Source organism: Cricetulus griseus (genome assembly GCF_003668045.3).
Source record: "Cricetulus griseus strain 17A/GY chromosome 1 unlocalized genomic scaffold, alternate assembly CriGri-PICRH-1.0 chr1_1, whole genome shotgun sequence".
Taxonomy (NCBI): domain Eukaryota; kingdom Metazoa; phylum Chordata; class Mammalia; order Rodentia; family Cricetidae; genus Cricetulus; species Cricetulus griseus.
Window position 1 is genome coordinate 208,530,523 of NW_023276807.1, and position 19,895 is coordinate 208,550,417.

Consider the following 19,895-nt stretch of genomic DNA (forward strand, 5'->3'; position numbering starts at 1 on the left):
ATTTAGATACAGAGCTTAGTCTTGTTGCCCATGGTGGGATGTTTTTCTTTGCTAAGTGAAATGTGGGTCTATATTCTGCTCCTTTTTATACTCCAGAAATATTCTGAGATGTAAAAACATGTCACTGATAGAGAAGAAAGTGCTGTAGGTAACACGACATAGTGAGCTCTTGTCTTCCACTTTGCCTCTACCCTCCCAATGTAATGCACAGTTTTCACGTGGGCAGGAAGACATATGACACAACATAGATGTTTGTGAGAATCCATGATAGCTGTCATTAGGATGCACTGCCAAGTAGACCTCATAAGACTCCATGAGATTTGTCTTGTGGGCAGACACTGCAACCTCTGAGTGTGTCTGCTGGTCTTTGATGGAGGACACAGTAAGCAGATCCAGCAAGTGTCTGAGGTAGCAGAGCTACTGTACTGTGTGATTCCATATGTTTTATTGTTTATTGCTTAGGGGCCATGACAAAGTTCTTAAATCTTCCCTCTTTGAACAACCTAGCAACATTACAGAGACTAAGACTTTTGTTGAAGCTATGAACCTACCATTTATTATATCAGGGTATTATGTCAGATTGCTTCACATTTTTTTCTTGCATTCCTTATTTTTACATGTGATTGTTGGTAGGATCTACTGTAAAGTTCATTATGAGGCATAAATGAAATGATGTCTGATGAAGTTTGCTGGCCGGTGCCCAAAAGTGTACAAAGTTATTTGCCGAAAAGGAAATTGCATGTATGAGGAATGAATGCATTGTCCAATGCCACACAGTGCCTGTCATAGCATAGCTTTTCCTGTACTCCTATTTAGAGACTGTCGGCAACTCACACTAGAACTTGAATTTGTTGTCTTAATGAATGGCACCCATGTGCTTGCCTTCATTCCTTTTTAATTACCTGTTTAGTAGAATTCTCAAAGGAGAATTGAATAAAGACACTAAAATATTTTTATACTTTCAGTCAGCGTGTATAATATGTGTATGATTTTTTCATCCAAACATATCATTGTTTGCTTATATTTACCTCATCTCCATCCCTTGTTCAAGCCCCACTTCTGCCAGTCTTCCCTGTCTCCAAATATTCACAGTATTCATTCCTCTCATTTCTTGACCCCTCTCATGTATAAGCAACCTGCTGAGTCTGTTTAGTGTTGTTCATCTGTGCATGTTTTCAGGACTGACATGGTGGGATTGAAAAATCTCTGTGAGTTTTTCTCTGGAGGAAACTGATTCTACCTTTGATTTTAGGTTTGATCTTCTCCAAGACTTCATCTAGGAGTTGATCCATGTGGATTCTTCCCAATCCAAGTTTGGAACTGGTGTTAACATGATGTTATCTTTGCTCAGACAATCATACTTTTAGATTAATGGGTACATTTCTCTTGTCATTCCTAGGGGAACTTATCTATCAATAGGTATTCTACTCATCTGTCTTCTACACTCTTTCTGCCACCTCTTTTGTGATTCTCTTGTCTTAGGTGTAGGATTGCATTGGAGACGTATCAGTTGGATTTTGCACCATAAGGTCACTTATTCTTTATATTTTGATCAGTTGTGTATTTCTGGACAAATGGTGAATGACATACACAAATTTGTCTTTGACAATTGTCTTGACTGTTGATAGGTATAAGGATGTCTAGTCCTTTATGGGACTGAGCATCCATAAGCAGGTGGTCCTAAACTGTATTACAAGGCTAGACGAGTAGAGGTTTATCTGCAAGGCAGATAGTACACATATTCTTATTTGTTCCTGCTGTATCTCTTTGGCTGTAAAGTGTATTTCTTGACCAGCAGTAATGTTGTATAGAATAGGAAGCAGGCCTGATTTCAAGTTTCTGTACTGACTTCTCTCAATGATAGACTGTGATCTTGATCTATAAGCTAAAACAAAGCTTTCCCCTCCCAGGTTGATTTTTGTTAAGATATTAACCATAGCAACAGACAGGAAACTAAGATACCAAGTCCTATAAATAAGTGTTGTCAATATGTGTGTGGGTGTGGGCCATCCATTGAAAACATGGAAAACATACAGATGTCTATTAGAAAGAGTGATTTATCCTCCTCTAGCAGCTATCTGCAGATGGTAGTCTTCTGCATGGAGTGGGCCTCTAGAGCACCTCCCTTTTTATATGAGGAACTTGGCTAGCTTAATCTCCTGTAAGAATTTCTTATGTAAATAACCACACATGCTATGAATCTTTAACTATTACAGCCATGTCATGTCCAGAAAACTCTATGCCATAGCAGTCCTTCCTACCTTCTGGTTCTTAAATTCTTCCTACCTACTCTTCTTTAATATTCCCTGAGCTTTGACATGGAAGGCTGGTGTCAGATGCTTGATTGCACTGTGGCACTCCAAGACAGTTAATAAAGTTAACTTTGAATCAGGGGCAAAGTTAGGGACTAGCTGACCAGAATTAGCCGTAGAGAAGTGAGAAGATGGATAGGGAAATGGGCTGGAAGGTAAAAGAAGGGCCTTGGAATTTGCCTGCTCTCTTGGTTCTGGGAAGTAGAGAGAAGGACAGCCTATTGCTCTTCTACCTTCTTTGATCAACCAGGTTATTATCCCAATATTTGACTTCTGAGTTTTATTGATAATAGAATAATTTAGATACTCAAAGGGGGTTGAATAAATTTCCCATTTGTGGTTAAACAACTCAGTTTTATTCTCAGTTCTTTGACCAGATGAGTATTTCTGCTTTGAATGTTGCCAGCAGTGAAAAGAAGCTGCTCTGACAAGGCTGGTATCATAGAAGGCTGGTATCATAGAAGGTGCCCTAGCTTCTTTGCCTGTTGCTGTGATAAAATACTACATCAAAAACCAAATTAAGGAAAAAATTCCATCTTGCTTCCAGTCTATCACTGAGAGAATCCAAGGTAGGAATTCGAGACAGGAATCTGGAACCTGGGCCTGAAGCAGACACCCTGGGAGAATTCTGTTTACTGGCGTGATTCACTGGTCCACTCCACTTGCCTTCTTAAACAACCCAGGACAGCCTGTTCAAGGGAGGTACCACCTATAGTGGACTGGGGCTGCTCACATAAATTATTAATCAAGAAAAATGCTCCACATCTATGCCCACATGCCATTTTGATTGAAGAGATCCCTCAGTTAAGGTTTCTTCTTCCAAAACAACTGTAGTTTGTGACAAGTTGCCAAATATACACTCTACAGTTGAACACTTGTCAATTTGCCATATGGAAACATTACTATTAAACTTTAACCCTGCCTTTGTATTGATTCCTAGGATCTCAGGTTAGTATCACAATATGAAACAGAATAACTGTAAAATTCCCACAGTCCTTGAACAATTCAGACTTTAAAATTTCAAAGTCTCTTTAAAATATTCAGATTGTCTTAATGATGGATTCTTGTACACTAAAAACCAAGTAACATTCTTTTTTTACTTGAACACAGAAGAACCAGGGAACAATTACAGTCAGATTAGAGACAAACCCATATGCACAAGAGTAAGTAGTGGATTGTCTGATGTCTGGAACTCACTCATAATTTTCTGGGCTCCAACAGGCTTGGACATCTCCACTTCCATATGTTTGGCACCCACAGCACATTTAGCTTCTCTTGTAGCTTTAGATGTTTCCACTCTACACCTGCCAGTATATTCCCTCTCTCTCACATCTTCAATATGCTGGAGTCTCCACTGCTATTAGGGCTGAAATTTCATTAATGGCCTCCTCTGCTTCTCACCATGACTACTTGAATCCTGGAATCTCCACTGAGACTATATCTATGTTTATGTGATTATCATGCTGTTTTAATTATTATGGTTTTGTTTTATATTTTGATATCTGTAATGGTGATACCTCCCTCTCTATTCTTGTTATTTAAGTGTGTTTTGTCCTTCTTTGGTACTTTGTACCTTCATTTGCATTTTAGGTTGTTTTTCTTCCTAATGTCTTTGAAAAATAGTCTTGAAATTATGTTCATGAATCACATGAATTAATCTTGTAAAAAAAAAAAAAGGGCCATGCTACCAAAAAGCAGTATGTAGGTACAATGCAATCACAATAAAAATTCCTGGTATATTCTTAGTGGTTTCCCCTTCATTCTCTAACAGTATTAGTGTTTACGGATTTTCATTGCGCTATTTGATGGATATTTAATTATTTTGGTCAGGGTGACAATGATAAAGTTTTATTCTACTACATAGAGATCTCTATTTTTTCCCAGCACCATTTCACCATGGCATGTGCTGTAGCTGTATTGCTTTCTGAGTCCTCAAGTATAATTCCATTTCTGCCTTCTATCTCCTGGTATAAAAAAGAATATTAATGAATAGATATGTTATGTACCCCAAAGATTTAATGTGGAGATGAATGATTTTTTTCACATATAAAAGTTTACGTTTGTGATTCCTTTAAGATTTCATACAAGATTACCTTTCAAGGTAAGTAATAAAATAATTGGTCCTTTGTTTGTAACTGCAAAATGCAGCCTGCCAGTAAAAGACCTGACAAAAACACTTTCATTGCCCACACCATTGGGCAATAGCAAGTTGCTAGGGTATGAATATATGTGGGTTCTTGGGGTATTTTGTTTCACCTGTAATACATAAAATGTTTAATCACATGAGGGAGATGAAAAACATGTTTTCCCTATAATCATTCACTTGCGAAAAGAAATGAAACTGTTTTGACATTTGTAATGCATGGAAGATTTTGTTGGGATGTAAAAGCTGTGAAAACATGAAAGGAGAGAGAGAAATATAGAGATAGAGAATAGAGCAAGAGAGACAGAGAGAGAAAATAGAGAAAGAGAGAATAGAGAGTGAGAATAAAGAAACAAGAGAATAGAGAAGGAAATCCTCAAGAGAGTTAGTGAGTGCCTTTTCCCCTAAACCCCTGGTATATGTATTAGGCCAGACACATAACTACTTTTGTGTGGCTCTTTGTGTCTCAAGGCCATGGACATGTACACAGTTGCTCGTAGTGTTTGGAACATGGTCCTAGGCTTCAGCCCCAGCCTGGTTGTCATTATGGCCCTGGGTGGCAGTTCAGGTTACTTGGATATGTGTGGACCCAGCAGCACAATGTCCCCACATGGTTGCCTAGATTCCAAGCATCTTCACTGTCTTAGTTGGTAACAGGATCCTGAGATATCAACACAGACCCTGGCTGCAGTAGGGCCATAGATCCAGACATGGCCTTCATCAACAGTCCCAGTTCAGATGTCATCATTGTCCTAGGTGGTAGCTCAGGCTTCTAAAACACAACAGACCCCTCTAGAGGCATGTCCCTTTGACACCAACATGGTCACAGGTGATGGACTAGACTACAAGTGGCTGTTGTTCCCTCACTGGAAAAGCTGTCACAGATATCACCACAGACACCCACAGTTGTATCAGGGCGGTGCACAGGATATGGCCCTTGGCAACAGCTTAGGCTGGGACAACATCATGGACCCAAGTGGCAAGAAGACCATGGATTTCTTTCATACTCCCTTAGTAAATGTTCTCATTTCCTAAGAGATTTTAGAACAATACATGCGTGTTTCTCATTAAATTGGTGCACATGGCCATTTCATGAAATGCGTATAGGGATGCTATACTATAGGAATAGATAAATATATGATCACAAGTATACAGTATGGATACTTTTCCTATTATGCCATGGGTATCACAGAGTTGGCAAACCATCCAGATCCAAGGCCCTGGGTAGCCTTGGGTGGCTGGGAACTCACAACATAACTGAAACTGTACATACAAGAGTTCTGGGGCTACTGGAGTGAGACACCACATCTGAACAAAGAAACTGGTTCTCAAAGAGAAGAGTTGGAAATCAGTTGTTATTCATAAAAATACAGTCATATTACTAAATAGGGGTTTAAAGGGAGCAGCCAATTTAAACAGTGAATAACCCTAAAAATATATAACAATATAAGAAAGAACAAATAAATACAAAATGTCAAACAATAGTAGCAACAGAAAACCAAAGCAAACAAACCCAATCAAAGAAGCAAACAAAAAAATATTAAGCCAAGCAGAATTCTGTTGCTGCAGATTTAGCAGTACAGACCTACAGCCTTTGGCTGGCCTTGGAAACATGGTAGGCAGGCAGTTGTCAATTACAAAAAGGCTTTTCAAATCTTGTATAGCCATTCCTCCTTTGGGCTCTGTAGGTCAAGCCCTAAGAAAGACTAAGATTGAGACTTGTTCTTAGAGCACTATTTGTAGCCCTAGGGAGAGCTTTGGATAAATTATCACTCACTGCCAATCCTGTAAAGTCCTGGCCACTATTTGATTCTTTTAGCCAACATAGATTTGTGTGCTGACTAGAGACCCAACAAATCTGTGGGCAGCATCTGAATGCCCAAGGACATCAAAGACAACTCAGATGTCTTCTGTAAATCCTTTCTCAGGACCAGGCCCTGAATTCAGTCCAGGCTGTGAAACTGAGGAATCCTCTTTCATTTTACATATGGAGGGAAAAGAGGAATGAGGGTCTGCAGTCATCTTTCTAGTGCCTTCTCTTCTGTGACACTTGTGCATGACATGGACTTCAACACTGGACTAGAGAATGAAATATGATGGTTTTGGGTGTGATTGGTCTGGAACACCTTCACATCAACACAGTCCTCTCTGACAGATTTCCCATCACTAGGAAGGGCCAAAGACTTAGTGAGGTTGCCAAAGCCATCGACATTAAACTGGCAGAAAAAGTTTTCTCACCAACATGTCTACACTTCTTGTTGTTGTACCCCTCACAGTCTGTTGAATGTCTGGGTTCTCAGTAATTCTTTTCTCAGATATTCTGTATCTCAATCTCATTTTCAATGCTTTTTTCCCTTTGGGGGTACTGAGACAACAGACCCATGTGTTTGATTGGGGCTAGATCACCTGGAGATCACTGGTATTTGCCTCACTGGTGAATTCATAGTTATTACAGGGAGTCTTCTTCAGAAGAGGATGCCTTGATCCTAGAATGTATGGGATCAAGATGTCTGTGGCTTCTTTGGCCTCCTCAGTTCTCTTAAGATCTCCTTTGAGAAGGAAATGCAATTGGACCCAGAAGCAGCCTGGGTGGGCCACAGACTAAAATAATAATCAGGGCCCATCCACACTAGAAACCAAGGTCATGAGTCCCTACTTCCCCATCAATGCTATGCTTCCTGTGGATGGGAGGCAATGGTGGCTCACTTGCCTGTGAGATTTAGTGCTCCCGCTGTAGCAGCTCTGTCTGCAGGAGGCTCTTATCCTGGGCTGGGGCTGGTTCCAACTCAGATTGGAGATTTTTTGACATCCAGCAGGAAGGCAGTTAGGGAATAGATCTGTTGGGGGACCTGCTGTGTCAGCTATTTAGTCTGAACCAGCTCTGTTCATCTTGACACCCAGCATGAGATTTCAGCTGAGGGCATTCCCTGCTTTCCCCAAGGGAGAAGGGTCAGAGTGCTCCTGGGCCTGTTTTTTTGTTTTGCTTTTGTTTTTGTTTTATTTTATTTTGTTTTTTTCCCAGCTTTTAAAATTTGCAAGTAGATTATCTGAAAACCATCCTCCGCTAGCCCCGAAAATACAGCCCATTTCTCCAGTTGTCTAGATGCATTCTTTTGGAAATAAAGTAACAGAATAGTAATATGTGAGTAACAGTTCAGGACAGATATGCATGGATGAGATTGGACACCAGGTGAATGTGAGCAACCTCAGAAACTTAATGTAGACCCTCTAGAGAGTGTATAAAACAAAAGCATTGAAGTTTATAATTATTCCTACAGCACCGAAATGTACCTGGGTTCAACTCCCAACCCCTTAATGTTCTTATAACCAGAAAAATCTTTTGACAGGAAAGGATACACACTACAAAGAGTGAGCAGCATGAGATCTGCACAAAGGTAGGAACTTCTCTCTAATGGTGATGTTCTGGGAGGAAATAAAGTGTCAGGAGCACACACTGTCCTCCACAACTAACTTTCCCCTGGTAGGTTTGGGAAGATCATGGGGAGGTTTGTGGGGAGACACGGGGTACAAGGTGCTGAGAAGAGAGCAGAGAGTTCAGAAAGGAATAGGGGAGAGTATCATGTTGACTGGGCCAGCGCAATACCCTGACTGTGTTCTTTCCCTCCCTGGGGCGGAGAGCTATCCTGATGGCCAGAATCCCAAAGGGACAGAGATCCAGGTACTGGTGACCTACATGATTCTAAGGGCTCCTCCTGGCTTGGGCTCTGACCTCATCTCTAAGACAGTGAAGCTATTCTCCATCTTTTCTGCCAAGTGTCTGTGCCAGGTGTTCAGATCCGTCTGCTTCTCCAGGTTCTTTGGTCTTTCATCCAGGCTCTCTTCTTCCTGTTCATTAGATGATCATGTTCTCAGTGGAGGGTTGTTCACCCACATGCACACACATAAACTCATGAGCACACACAAATACATGTATGCACACATACAAGCACACTGTAGTGCAGTAACATGTTTAGCTTACCTGTTAATGCTGATGTAAGGAGCACTCACCAAGGATACTATTGAGAGTAAGGTAAACTTTTGTTGGAAGGTAGAACACGGTGGGCATGAGAGATAGGCAGCTCAGTCATTGAAGTGTCTATCTTGTAAACCTAATGCACAGACAGGAGGACCTCTGGGGCCCTGGCCTGTTAGGCAACCCTGCTTAAGAAGATCCCCAACCTGTGCAGTGTAGGATGGTGATGGCACAGCCCAGTGGTCTTGTTCACTGCTTCCCAGTTGCTCCCACGGTGGGCAAATTCCTCCAAAAGGAGCTCTTGTAAGCACAGGTTGCTCCACTTCATGCCCAAAAGAAATAAGCTCAGGAAACTAGAAAATCTCCACAACCAGGAGTCAAGAACAACAGTTCTTCCCTGTAAGGTGATTGGGTCAGAGATTTGTGTGAGTAAGAAAAGGCTGACTAAGTCAGAGAGAAACAATTTCATGTATCATTTCATGCTGAACAATATTCCATGGAAGGACTCAACCCCATTGTGCCTTTTCACTCATTGAATGAGGGGAATCTGGGTAGTTTCTACACTGATGCATCTCTGAGGGATGCTGTTACAACTGTAATGTTTCCTAGCTTCTCTGAGGACACCTAGTTCATATTCTGCAATCATTTGGTTACCTATATATATTCCTGTGGGCACTAGGTGTGTAGTGGTGGTGGTGTGTGTGTGTCTGATGTGTGTGTGTCTGACGTGTGTGTAGGTAGTATGTGGTGTATATCCACCAAATATGGCTGAGTCCTCAGTGAATGGATGAAGAGGGAGAGGAGAAGCAAGTGGTCTGCCACAGGGTTAGGGACAGTACTAGGGGAACTGGAATGAAGGACAGGAAGAACAGTGAAGGTGACCTATGTGTTTTCCAGTGTGTGATCACACTGGTTTCCCAGATAGACAGTATTTGTATGTGTTTACAGTTGAGAAAAACCTTAAAAATAATAAAATATCTGACATAAACTCTAATCATGAAAGTAGCGACATTACATATAAACAATTTTAAAACAGGGAAGAAAGGAACAGAAGCCATCATATAATGACAATATTTAACATGCTCATGGATTGCTTGAAATAATTTAGGCAAATCGGCCATCTTACCAAAAGTAATTGACAGTATCAATGCAATCTCTGTCAAAATACCAACATAATTATTCACAGAAATAGAAAAAAAGAAAACAATTTTCTGCTTCATATGGAAGCACACAAAAAACTCAGACTAGCTCAAACAACCGGGAATAATGAAATAACTACTTGAAATGTCCTCACCAATAATTCAAGTTATACTACATAATTATAGTCAGATACAAATCATGGTATTAGCAGCAAAAACAGACATGCTAGACAATGGAAAAGAATTGAAGCCCCAAACATAAGTCCACACACCTACAAATATGTCACAGACAAAGTATTGTCCTGAGTGCCATAGCTCTCAAGGACAAATATTGGCTTAATCATCTGTCTCTGAGAAAAGGAGGAGTTGCTTGATGAATGACCTGAGCATTCTGGGATAAGGGAGTGCATTAGTAAATACAGTTGCAGACATAAGAAATGTCTCTCTCAATCACATACACACACACATATGAATACATCGCACATACACATTTATACATGGAAACATCATGTATATACATTTGTATATGAAGTATTATACATAAACTATTGTAGATTTAAAGATAAGAAACAGCCTCTTAGTGTGTAAAAATACAATTCTTGATCTCTCAGCACTAAAATCCAGTTAATACAACACATTGGACACATTGCTGTTTTATGTGTCTGAGTCCTCACTGGTTAGCGATGCAACCACAAGGTGGCAATAGACCTCAACTGCTGGGGAGTGTGCAGAGGAGTCTCTTCCTTGTATGCTGACTGTGCAGGCTCAGGGCAGAAACACAGCCTTTTTCTCAGTGCTGAGTAGATGACTCTAGAGGTAGCATTGTTACTGAGAAAGAATAACACCCTGGTATCTGTAGCTGATCTGCTGGTCAATACGATCTACACTGGATCTTAATTGAATTAGAAGAACAATGAAGACATATGGTCCCACTTTATTCATGTTTCTATGGCTGCAGCTGGATGGTGAGTTAAGGTTTTAGGACCACAGAATAGTCCATGGGTATTTCAGAGATATCCAGGACGAACTCTATTTTATTCAGCTTTTCTCTAGTGACTGTAGTAAAAGAGAATCCTGGATAGTGATGGCCTGACAACTTTTCTCCTTTCTTCCCATCTCTCTGCATAGGGCTGAGCCAAGGTGAACAGGTGGAGCAGCTTCCTTCCACCCTGAGAGTCCAGGAGGGAGACAGCGCTGTCATCAACTGCACTTACACAGACAGTACCTCATACTACTTCCTTTGGTATAAGCAAGGACCTGGAGAGCATCCTAAGCTCATTATTGACATTCGTTCAAATGAGGAAAGAAAGCAGGACCAAAGACTGATAGTTTTACTGGATAAGAAAGCCAAACACTTCTCCCTGCACATCACAGACACCCAGCCTGGGGACTCTGCCATGTACTTCTGTGCTGCAAGTGCACACTGCTCCCCAGACACCTGCAGCCTGTCCTCAAACCTGCCACAGGGCCTGGAGCCCCATCCACATCCTGTGTCACAGGCCTTCCAGTGCAGAATTTGTCAGTTGGTAGTTGAGAAGTGCCAACTATAGCGTAGACATTAAAAACACAAAATAAGAAAGTTAGCTTCGAGTGACTCAAAACAATTTTGAACAGTTTTCTCTTGCCTTAGTTTTTAAAAATTATTCTAAAAGTTGAAAAAATTTTCATTCCATTTCCCTGGTTGCAGCACATGGTGATTGTCATAGAGAACCAGAATACACTGTGCTGCAGAGATGAAGAGAAAGCAGAACATTCAGCCCTGGTTGGACAACTCCTCCACAGGTCAGAGGTCACTGAGGAAGCAGTCGTGGAAAGGATGTAGGAGCCATAGGTGTGGAATGGCTACAAGGAGACAGTGTTTTCTGGACACAGTGGAGAAGCTGCTCACACGAACTCACAGACATCAACAGCACGCATCAGACTTGCAAAGGATCAGGCCAGAACCAACTCCAGCAAGCAGGGGGAAGGTGGACATTCCCACCATTAGCTGAGGAGCTGTGCACAGTTGGTAGCTGCTGGGAAAGAGATTTAGATTTCTTCAATGGTGCAGTCCTGGGTACATATACCACCCTCGGCTGAAGGCTTCACACCCAGGATATATGGCTGCTACAAACTGTAATGCAATCTTTAAGTGTTTATTTTAAAGTTTGAGGGACCGGTTTGTAGGGAAGAGTGGATGGATCTGGCAGGTGTATAGGATGCTGATGATATAATCAAAATTCATTGCATAACTTTCCTTAAGAAAATGAGATTAAGTAGATACATTTTTATCAGAAGTGTGTGTGCATTCATGCAATTAAAATATAATATTAAGATAATATATATTATTTTGTGAATATTTTTCAGATAAAATATGATAGGATACATACAGTTCAGTAGCATTTATGATTGCAAACATCCACTGTGGACATGAGACCTGCCTCTTTTGGTGAAGCTTCAAGTTTATTCAGTGTGTTGAGCAGACATCTGTGGTGTTGTTTGAAGGGAAATCAGCAGAGGGCGCTGCCTCTTCAGATGTGGTTAAAGTCTCATCAGGTAGTGGCTTCACATGACAGACTGTCACTGTGCAGAAGGAGGTCCTTGTTCATGAGTGAGGAGTTTCAGGAAAGTCCTGAGGAGACTTGTCCTGTGAGTTTGGTGAACTCAAGAACCAAGTGTCATTGTCTTCTGTGAACATGCTTCCTGACACCTGCCCAGTTCTGCTGCTCCTCTTGATGCTTGGTGAGTTACATTTACCTAAGTGTTGATGACATCATCTTCTCACAGCCATGGGAGCCTTTACCTTCTTCCTCACATAGCAACGTGATTTCTCCTTATTTATTTATTTTATTTTATTTTTTTATTTTCAGGGAGGAGCAAGGCAGACTCAGTGACCCAGACAGAAGGCCAGGTTACTATCACAGAGGGGTCACCTATGATGCTGAGCTGCACCTATCAGGCTACTTACTCAGGTTCATTCCTTTTCTGGTACGTGCAATATCTCAACAAAGCCCCTCAGATGCTCCTGAGGAGCTCCACAGACAAGAAGACAGAGCACCAAGGATTCCACGCCTCTCTCCATAAGAGCAACAGCTCCTTCCACCTGGAGAAATCCTCAGTGCAGCTGTCAGACTCTGCCCTGTACTACTGTGCTCTGAGTGACACAGTGAGGGAGATGCAGGGGAAGCTGCACACAAACCAAGGTGCAGGAGGGCTGAGGGGAGCGGCCCTGTGAGGGAGGCCTGTGGGCCTTCTCTCAGTGGGGTTTACACAGCATTCTGAAAAACAACACCAAATCTCAGTGCACATTCTTAGAAACCTAGGAAATTGTGCATATTTTGGTAGGACAGGATGGAAGTCATTGCAAGAGACCACCAAGGCCTTGATCCCCAGAACTACTGTTCTCTCCCTAAGCGTAGGACCTCTCACAGAAAACACCTCCAGGAAAACCCTAACATGGTATTTATCTCTGCCAAGATGTCCTACAGAAATTAATGGTTTAAATTCTCCATCAATCTTCTGTCATTAGCTCACCAATTTAAGACCAAGTGAGGAACATAGACTCTAGTTTTTAAAAATATGCTTTGGCATCCAGAATTTATTTAGATTCTTTCTCTCCTTGGTCCATGCTATGGAGAATTCAGCATAACTTCCAGTCTCAGTTTCTGTTCTATTGCTGTGAAGAGACACCATGACTAAGACAACTTAAAGAAGAAAGCATTTAATTGGGGGTTGATTACAGTTTTAGTGGGTGAGCCACAATAATCATGGTGACAAGCATAGTAGCAGGCAGTCAGCCATGTCACTGGAGCAGTAGCTAAAAGCTTACCTCTGATCACCAACAAGAGGCAAAGAGAATGAGAGGCTGGGCCAGCCTGACCTGTGCTTTGAGATTCCAAAGCCCACCACCAGTGACACACCCCCACTGACAAGGCCTTACCTTCTGAGAGACAGAGTGACAAATACAGACACACACATACACACACACACACACACACACACACACACACACACTGAGAGAGGAGGAGAAGATCTGGTAATGGAATTGGAAAGCAACACTCTTAGCTCCTGTCCCCTGTTGTTTACGTATGGTACAGTCTTTTCCTGTGGCAATCACCTAGAATGCCACAGGTGAAAATTCTGAATTCTGTTGTGTTTTATAAGAATGACAAAGGGACTGCACAGTAACTAAGACTCTCATTAGTTTGATATATGTTTGACCCTGAGTTCATCAAAGTGAAGACTGTCCCTCAGGATCCTTTCCAACCTGGGCTTCAGAGCCTCCTGAATCTCACAGCAGGATGCCAGCCTGTCTCAGGCATGGAGGGCTTTCAGACTGTGTGTGGGAAGGATGAGATCACCTTCCAACTGAGGATCTGCTGACAGCTGGACTGAGGGAGCTGGGTGCTCCTCTGCCCCTAGTTGCAAGTCCAGAGCTGGACACCAGCCATCTGAGACTGGAGTAAGAGACCAGGCATGTTCAGTGAAGAGAACCCTGCAGAGAAAGTGGAATCCCAGAAAGTGCTTCACTTATTTGTTTTCAGTTTTACAAAGAAAAGGTCTGATTTATCCTTCAGTAGAATTTTGACCCTGAGGGACAGGAGATGAGTAGCTTCTCCTCAGCTCCAGAGCACTGCTGCAGATGCACAGGCTGGGCACCACCTGGGTTCTTCATGCTCCTGCAGCATCAGTGCTGTGTGGGGGAGCTCACCCCAAGGGAGGGTCTCTGTTCCCAGTGAAACAGCACAGCGTTCTGGGGCAGCATTTTTTTAAACCTCATTCAAGATTTCACCAAAAATATACTACAGGGTTGTAGGACATTACTTGCTGGTGTTTAGAAAGTGGCGGGTGGAGATGTTGTAAGGTAGACTGTGAGTAGACTGTTTATTTTCCGTTACTAGTTTCATTTCTCAAGCAGCCAACTTCACAGTAAAACCTTTAAAATGCATTCCACTGCTGTTAGGACGCACAGCTCCTTGTTCCCTGCAGGCACCATGTGCAGTAGCACACCATCACTGCTGCCCTGTCACTCAGAAGTGCAGAACTCCGTTAGCTTTCCCTGATCCACTTCCTTCTTATGAGGTCATGTTTTTAAACAACATTCAGAACAATCCTTGATTGATACAGGAGAATCCCAGCTTTAATATGCATTCCAAAACAATAAAGCCATTGCATTTATATTTACTATATCATTATGTTTCTGTGTCTTCTTCTCATACAGTGATGCAGTGATTTCCCTTAAATTACTTCACAGGTTAACATTGTCTTTTCTTTTCTTTTCTTTTCTTTTCTTTTCTTTTCTTTTCTTTTCTTTTTTATTAAGTGTATGACAGTTGATGCAAATGTCTGACAATTTGGTACAGGTTCTGAGGAGGACAGAAGAGAGATTCAGGTCCCCAGGAGCTGGAGGTACAGGCAGCTGTGAGTCACTTGGTGTGGATGCTGGGGAGGGAGCTAAGGCCTCTTGAAAAGACAAGGACCATTATCTGCTGAGCCATCCATCAGGCCCCAGTAAGGTTTAGTCACAACAATCTCCTGATTCTTGAGTTAAAACTTTAGCTGTTGCTTCCCTGAGTAAGACAGGCTCTGTGTGGGACAGAAGCCTGTTCTCATTGGGAGGGGCTGCTTCCCACCCTGCTTTCAGAATCCATAACTGCATACAACCCCAGAGTAATCTCAAAATGCCCCCACCACACTGTGATCTACCTAGACTCTCAGCCTGGTCTGGTTGGGAGGAGCTTCAGGCTCAGAAATCTGGGAGGGAACTCTGCACTTTCTGGCCTGGCAGGGGTCCTGGGTGGAGCTGCCTAGTGCAAGAGGAGGGACATTCAACAACCATCCTGACACCACAGCCCAGGGCATGGTTACTTGTTTCTGTCTCCAACATCCAGACAAGCACCATGAAGAGGCTGCTGTGCTCTCTGCTGGGGTTGCTGTGCTCCCAGGTTTGCTGTGAGTCTGGCTGTCCACACTCAGGCACAGAGAGGATTTTTCTCAGGGCATGGAGGGTGGTTATAACGATAACGAAGATGATCCATAGTGCATATGGTCAAGATATTTTTATTCAGATAAACACCAGCCAAACACAAGCCAGAGCGTGTGAGGAGCAGCAAGGCAGGGAGGCCAGAGCGAAGGGGCCTACTATGTGCTCACCACTGCTTAAGAACCTAGCCCACATCATCCTGACCTCACCTAGACAACACCTTGACAGGCATGGTCAGGCACACCTGTAGCCAGCCCTTAGGAGGCATGGTTACGGTTTCTCCCTACAATTCCCCTTTTAGTCTAAAAGAGGATTAAAACTTAACAGTGTAAAGTATCCAAAATTAACAATCATAAAGGTGAAATATAAGAAGATAGAACAATCTGCTTATGTTACATCCTAACTATGTCCATTTGAACTAAACCCTAAAGCCATCTGAAATAGGTGTCCAAACCTGAACACCTCCTTCCAATCCCAACCCTAAACAATAGGAAAGTCATTCATAACTAGGCTTACAGTACCCTAATAGACAATAATGTGGGATGGGGCATAGCATCCTCCAAGTTACTTCCTGCTGAAATGGGATGATGGTAGCCTTGTGGGGTCCTGTGGGAAGAAAATGTTAGTATAGTGAAAGTTTCTAACGGATTGTATCCAGTCCTTGTTAGATGGGATTTGCTTGATTGAAGATCTAAGTTGAAATCCTCAACTTGATTGAAGTCAGCACTTGAAGCTCTGATCGGAGTGTCAGTTGAAATGGAGTAAGTTGGATCCAGTGCAGTCTAGGAGCTATAGCCCAATATCTTCTCTCCAGAGCATTCAGGGATTGCCGTCAGGTGGGCCTTCATTGGCTGCATGGGACTCAAACACAAGCGTTAGTGGAGAATTGTTTGCTTGTATATGTATGCATATGGGAAAGACAATCATGGAAAAATAATGATTGTGAGATGGTGTACACCTTGAAGGAAAGAGCCAAGAAAGACAAAGACAGTCTCCAAATTCCTCTCTCGTTCTGTATTACATCAATTGGCTTCTTGATACAATACAGAAACTCTAAAGTTTAGTTAAACAACATGCTTAGATTTTAGGGGAGGAAAGCCAAATCCAACTCTATATCCAGCATTGATTTACTTGAATAGGGACTAGGAAATAAAGAGAAATAGAGTTCTTTGAGAGACAGCTGTAAAGTTCACAGTATTGCATGTTCCTTTTGTTTGGTGGTTATAGCAATCTTCTCTTCTTAAGCATCTACCCATGTAGTGTTCTTGGGCTTCTGGAGATGAATTTTCCTGTGAAGATAGAAGCAAAACACTTCCCTTTCCTTTGGGAGGTTTCTATTTAGTTTATGGGATATACCTCAGTAAATACCTGTCACTTGTCCTTGTCTAGAGGTTTGTCTTTTTCAACTCAAATCTTTATCAACTTTGATGGCACCCAAAGTGTTTCTTCTCCTGTGGAAACAAATGCAAAACCCCTACCCCAATGTAACACATGTCCAGGCTTCCATACCAAGGTTAGTATATCTTTGAAGTATACTGGTTGATTCAGTTCAGCAGTTTTTTTCCATAGTCCAGTGTCTTTCTGCAGCTATTTGTCCTTTTTCATTGGCATAAAGAAAGTTTAGTGTCAATAAAGCATTATGCAACCTATATTTGGGGGGTTTTGACTTACAAGCCTGACTATGGAGCATCTTCTTAAGTGTTCTTTTAGATCTCTCAACCACTGCTTGTCCTGTAGGATTGTGTGGTATACCGGCGACATGCTTTATGTTAGAATATTTGAAGAACTGTTCAATTTTTGTGGAGACATATGCTGGAGCATTGTCAGTTTTTATTTGTGCAGGTATACTCATAACTGCCATCATCTCTAGCAGGTGTGTAATAACAGAATCAGCTTTTTCAGAGTTGAGAGCAGTATCCCATTGGAAATCTGAGAATGTATCTATAGTATGATGCACATATTTCAAATTTCCAAATTTTGTAAAGTGAAAGACATCCATCTGCCATAGTTCATTCCTCTGAATGCCTTTAGGATTACAGCCTGCTGGCAGTGGAGTTTGGTTATAAAGGGAACAAGTAGGACAGTTTCTCACTATCTCCTTGGCTTGTTGCCAAGTGATGGAGAAGTCCTTTTTTAAACCTTTGCTATTCACATGATGTTTTTATGAAATTCTGAGGCTTCTAGCACACTACCATTTAATAAATGATCTCATGATTGCCTTGTGCTAGTGGGCCTGGCAGACGTGTATGGGATCTGATATGCGTAATGTATAGAGGATTGCTTCTGTTTCTGATTGTTTCCTATAACTGTAAAAACAAGGTTAATTCCGTAATGTCAGGAATGAATTCTGCAGTCTCAATGTGTAAGATGACTCTCTCTGCATATTGGGAATCAGTAACTATGTGAAGAGGTTCTGTAAAATCCATAAGCCTTCTTTACAGATATATTTGGACTTTGAACTACTTTACTTACCTCACCTGCTTTATAACCAGCCTTACCTGATTTGTTGGCATCCGTGTAGAAGGTAAGAACTCCAGAAATGGGAGTTTGTCTTACAATACGTGGAAGAATCCAGACTGTCTTTTTTATGAATTTAATTCTGTCAGTTTTGGGATAGTTGTTGCTAATTGTTCCCAAAAAGTCAGTAAGAGCTATTTGCCAATATTCTTTATCCTTCCATAAGGAGGAAATTTCATCATTAGTTAAAGGTACTATAATTTCTGCTGGATCTTTTCCAGTCAATTGAGGAGGTCTTAATTTGTCCTTTAAAATCAAATCAGAAATCTTTTCTATATATGTCTTTAACCTTTTATTCTATTTATGTGGCAGAAATATCCACTCCAATTGAGTGTCTTCCCTCTGCATCAGAGTTCCAGAAGGATATTCTCTGGATGGCAAGATGACCAGAATACAGTCTAAATCAAGGTTTTTCTGATCTACGTGTGCATACAATATTCTGTTTTCTACCCATTGTATTTCTTTTTCTGCCTCAGCAGATAATATTCGTGGACGGTTTAGGTCCTTGTCACCTTTAAGAGCCATTTTTAAATGTTTTAAGTCATGACTGTCTACCCCAATAATCGACTGTAATTGAGAATTTCTCCTAGCAGCTTCTGAAGACTATAAAAAGTTTGATAACGATCACTACCCAGGTTCAAACTTCTGCCTCTCTGATGCATCAGGAAAATTAGTGTAGGAACTAGGACACCCTGAACTCAGGAAATCTTGGCTTGATACTATGGAGTCAAAAGGGTCATCAGAGAACTGGGGGGTAATGATTACCTTTTGTTCAAATTTTTCTTGGTGTAACTGGCCAGCATTGCACTCACCTCAATTCTCTCAAAATGTTTTCTCTGTAGCTTAATGGAGAGTTCCTCCAACTTCTCCATCTGCTGGTTCTGCTCATTGAATGTATAGAGTTGGGATGGTGCCTTCCCAGTAGTTCCTGCAGGTAGATAAAGACAAGTGAACTGGAATTCTTGAATGGCATAGGGCCATGGGAGTCTATGCTGAGTACCAAGAAGAAGCCCAAGGAAGAGGAAATGCTAGGGACCCAGTGACTGCCCCAGAGAAAAGGGCAGCTATGGTCACACTGGTGTCCATGAAATATGTCTCTGACTTCAAATACCATGGCTAGTCATGTGCCTCATTCTCCAATTCAGTCCCCAGTACCTGGAGGGAAAAAAACACTAGCCCAGCCATGTAGATTAGATGGAAAATGTTACCTCATTTCTGATGTTGTTCAGGTATGTCCTATTGTTCCTAGAGCTCAGTAGTACCAAGTCCTGATCACATGTGTCCAGAACCGAAGCATCTGAATGACTCAGTGTTTGGGGCATAGCCACGGTAGTTTCCCTCCCTTCTCATTAGTATCAGATTCCCATAGAAACTGAAGGAATCCATTAAGATGATGTGCAGCAACACCACAACCTGAGAGGACACCTCCTTGGTCACTCCTTTGCTCCTGTTGCCCTTTCAAGCCACTCAGAATAAGATTAAGAATCTCCCAGATAAGCAGCTGCAGGTTTCACAATCTTGAAAAACCAGAAAAAAAGAGCCTGGGGTAGGTCTCCAGTTGCTTATAAATGTTCTTTCAAATGTGGACAGAAAAAAGAAGAACATGGACTCATTGTCCTGCTGAGTAAGAAGGACAAACATAGCTCCCTGAACATCACAGCTGCCCATCCTGGGGACTCAGCCATACACTTCTGTGCAGCAAGTGCACAGTGCTCCCCAGGCCACTGCTGCATGCACACTAACCTGTGACCATGGCTGGCAACAAATATATTTTCCACTATTGGGAACATGAATTTCCTGTATTTTGTTACAGAGGTGGATAGTCTACAACATCTTGAAATTCTGATTC

General features: G+C 41.8%; 1 pseudogene and 1 gene segment (V, D, J or C); both read left to right on the plus strand.

The window, feature by feature from the left end:
- The first annotated feature begins 10,480 nt into the window (after positions 1–10,480).
- Positions 10,481–11,389, plus strand: LOC118239704. The segment is given in 3 exon segments: positions 10,481–10,532; positions 10,696–11,093; positions 11,255–11,389. Coding segments are annotated over 3 exon segments (585 nt in total).
- Positions 11,390–12,242: 853 nt separating this feature from the next.
- LOC118239705 lies at positions 12,243–12,828 on the plus strand (annotated as a pseudogene).
- The last annotated feature ends 7,067 nt before the right edge of the window (positions 12,829–19,895 follow it).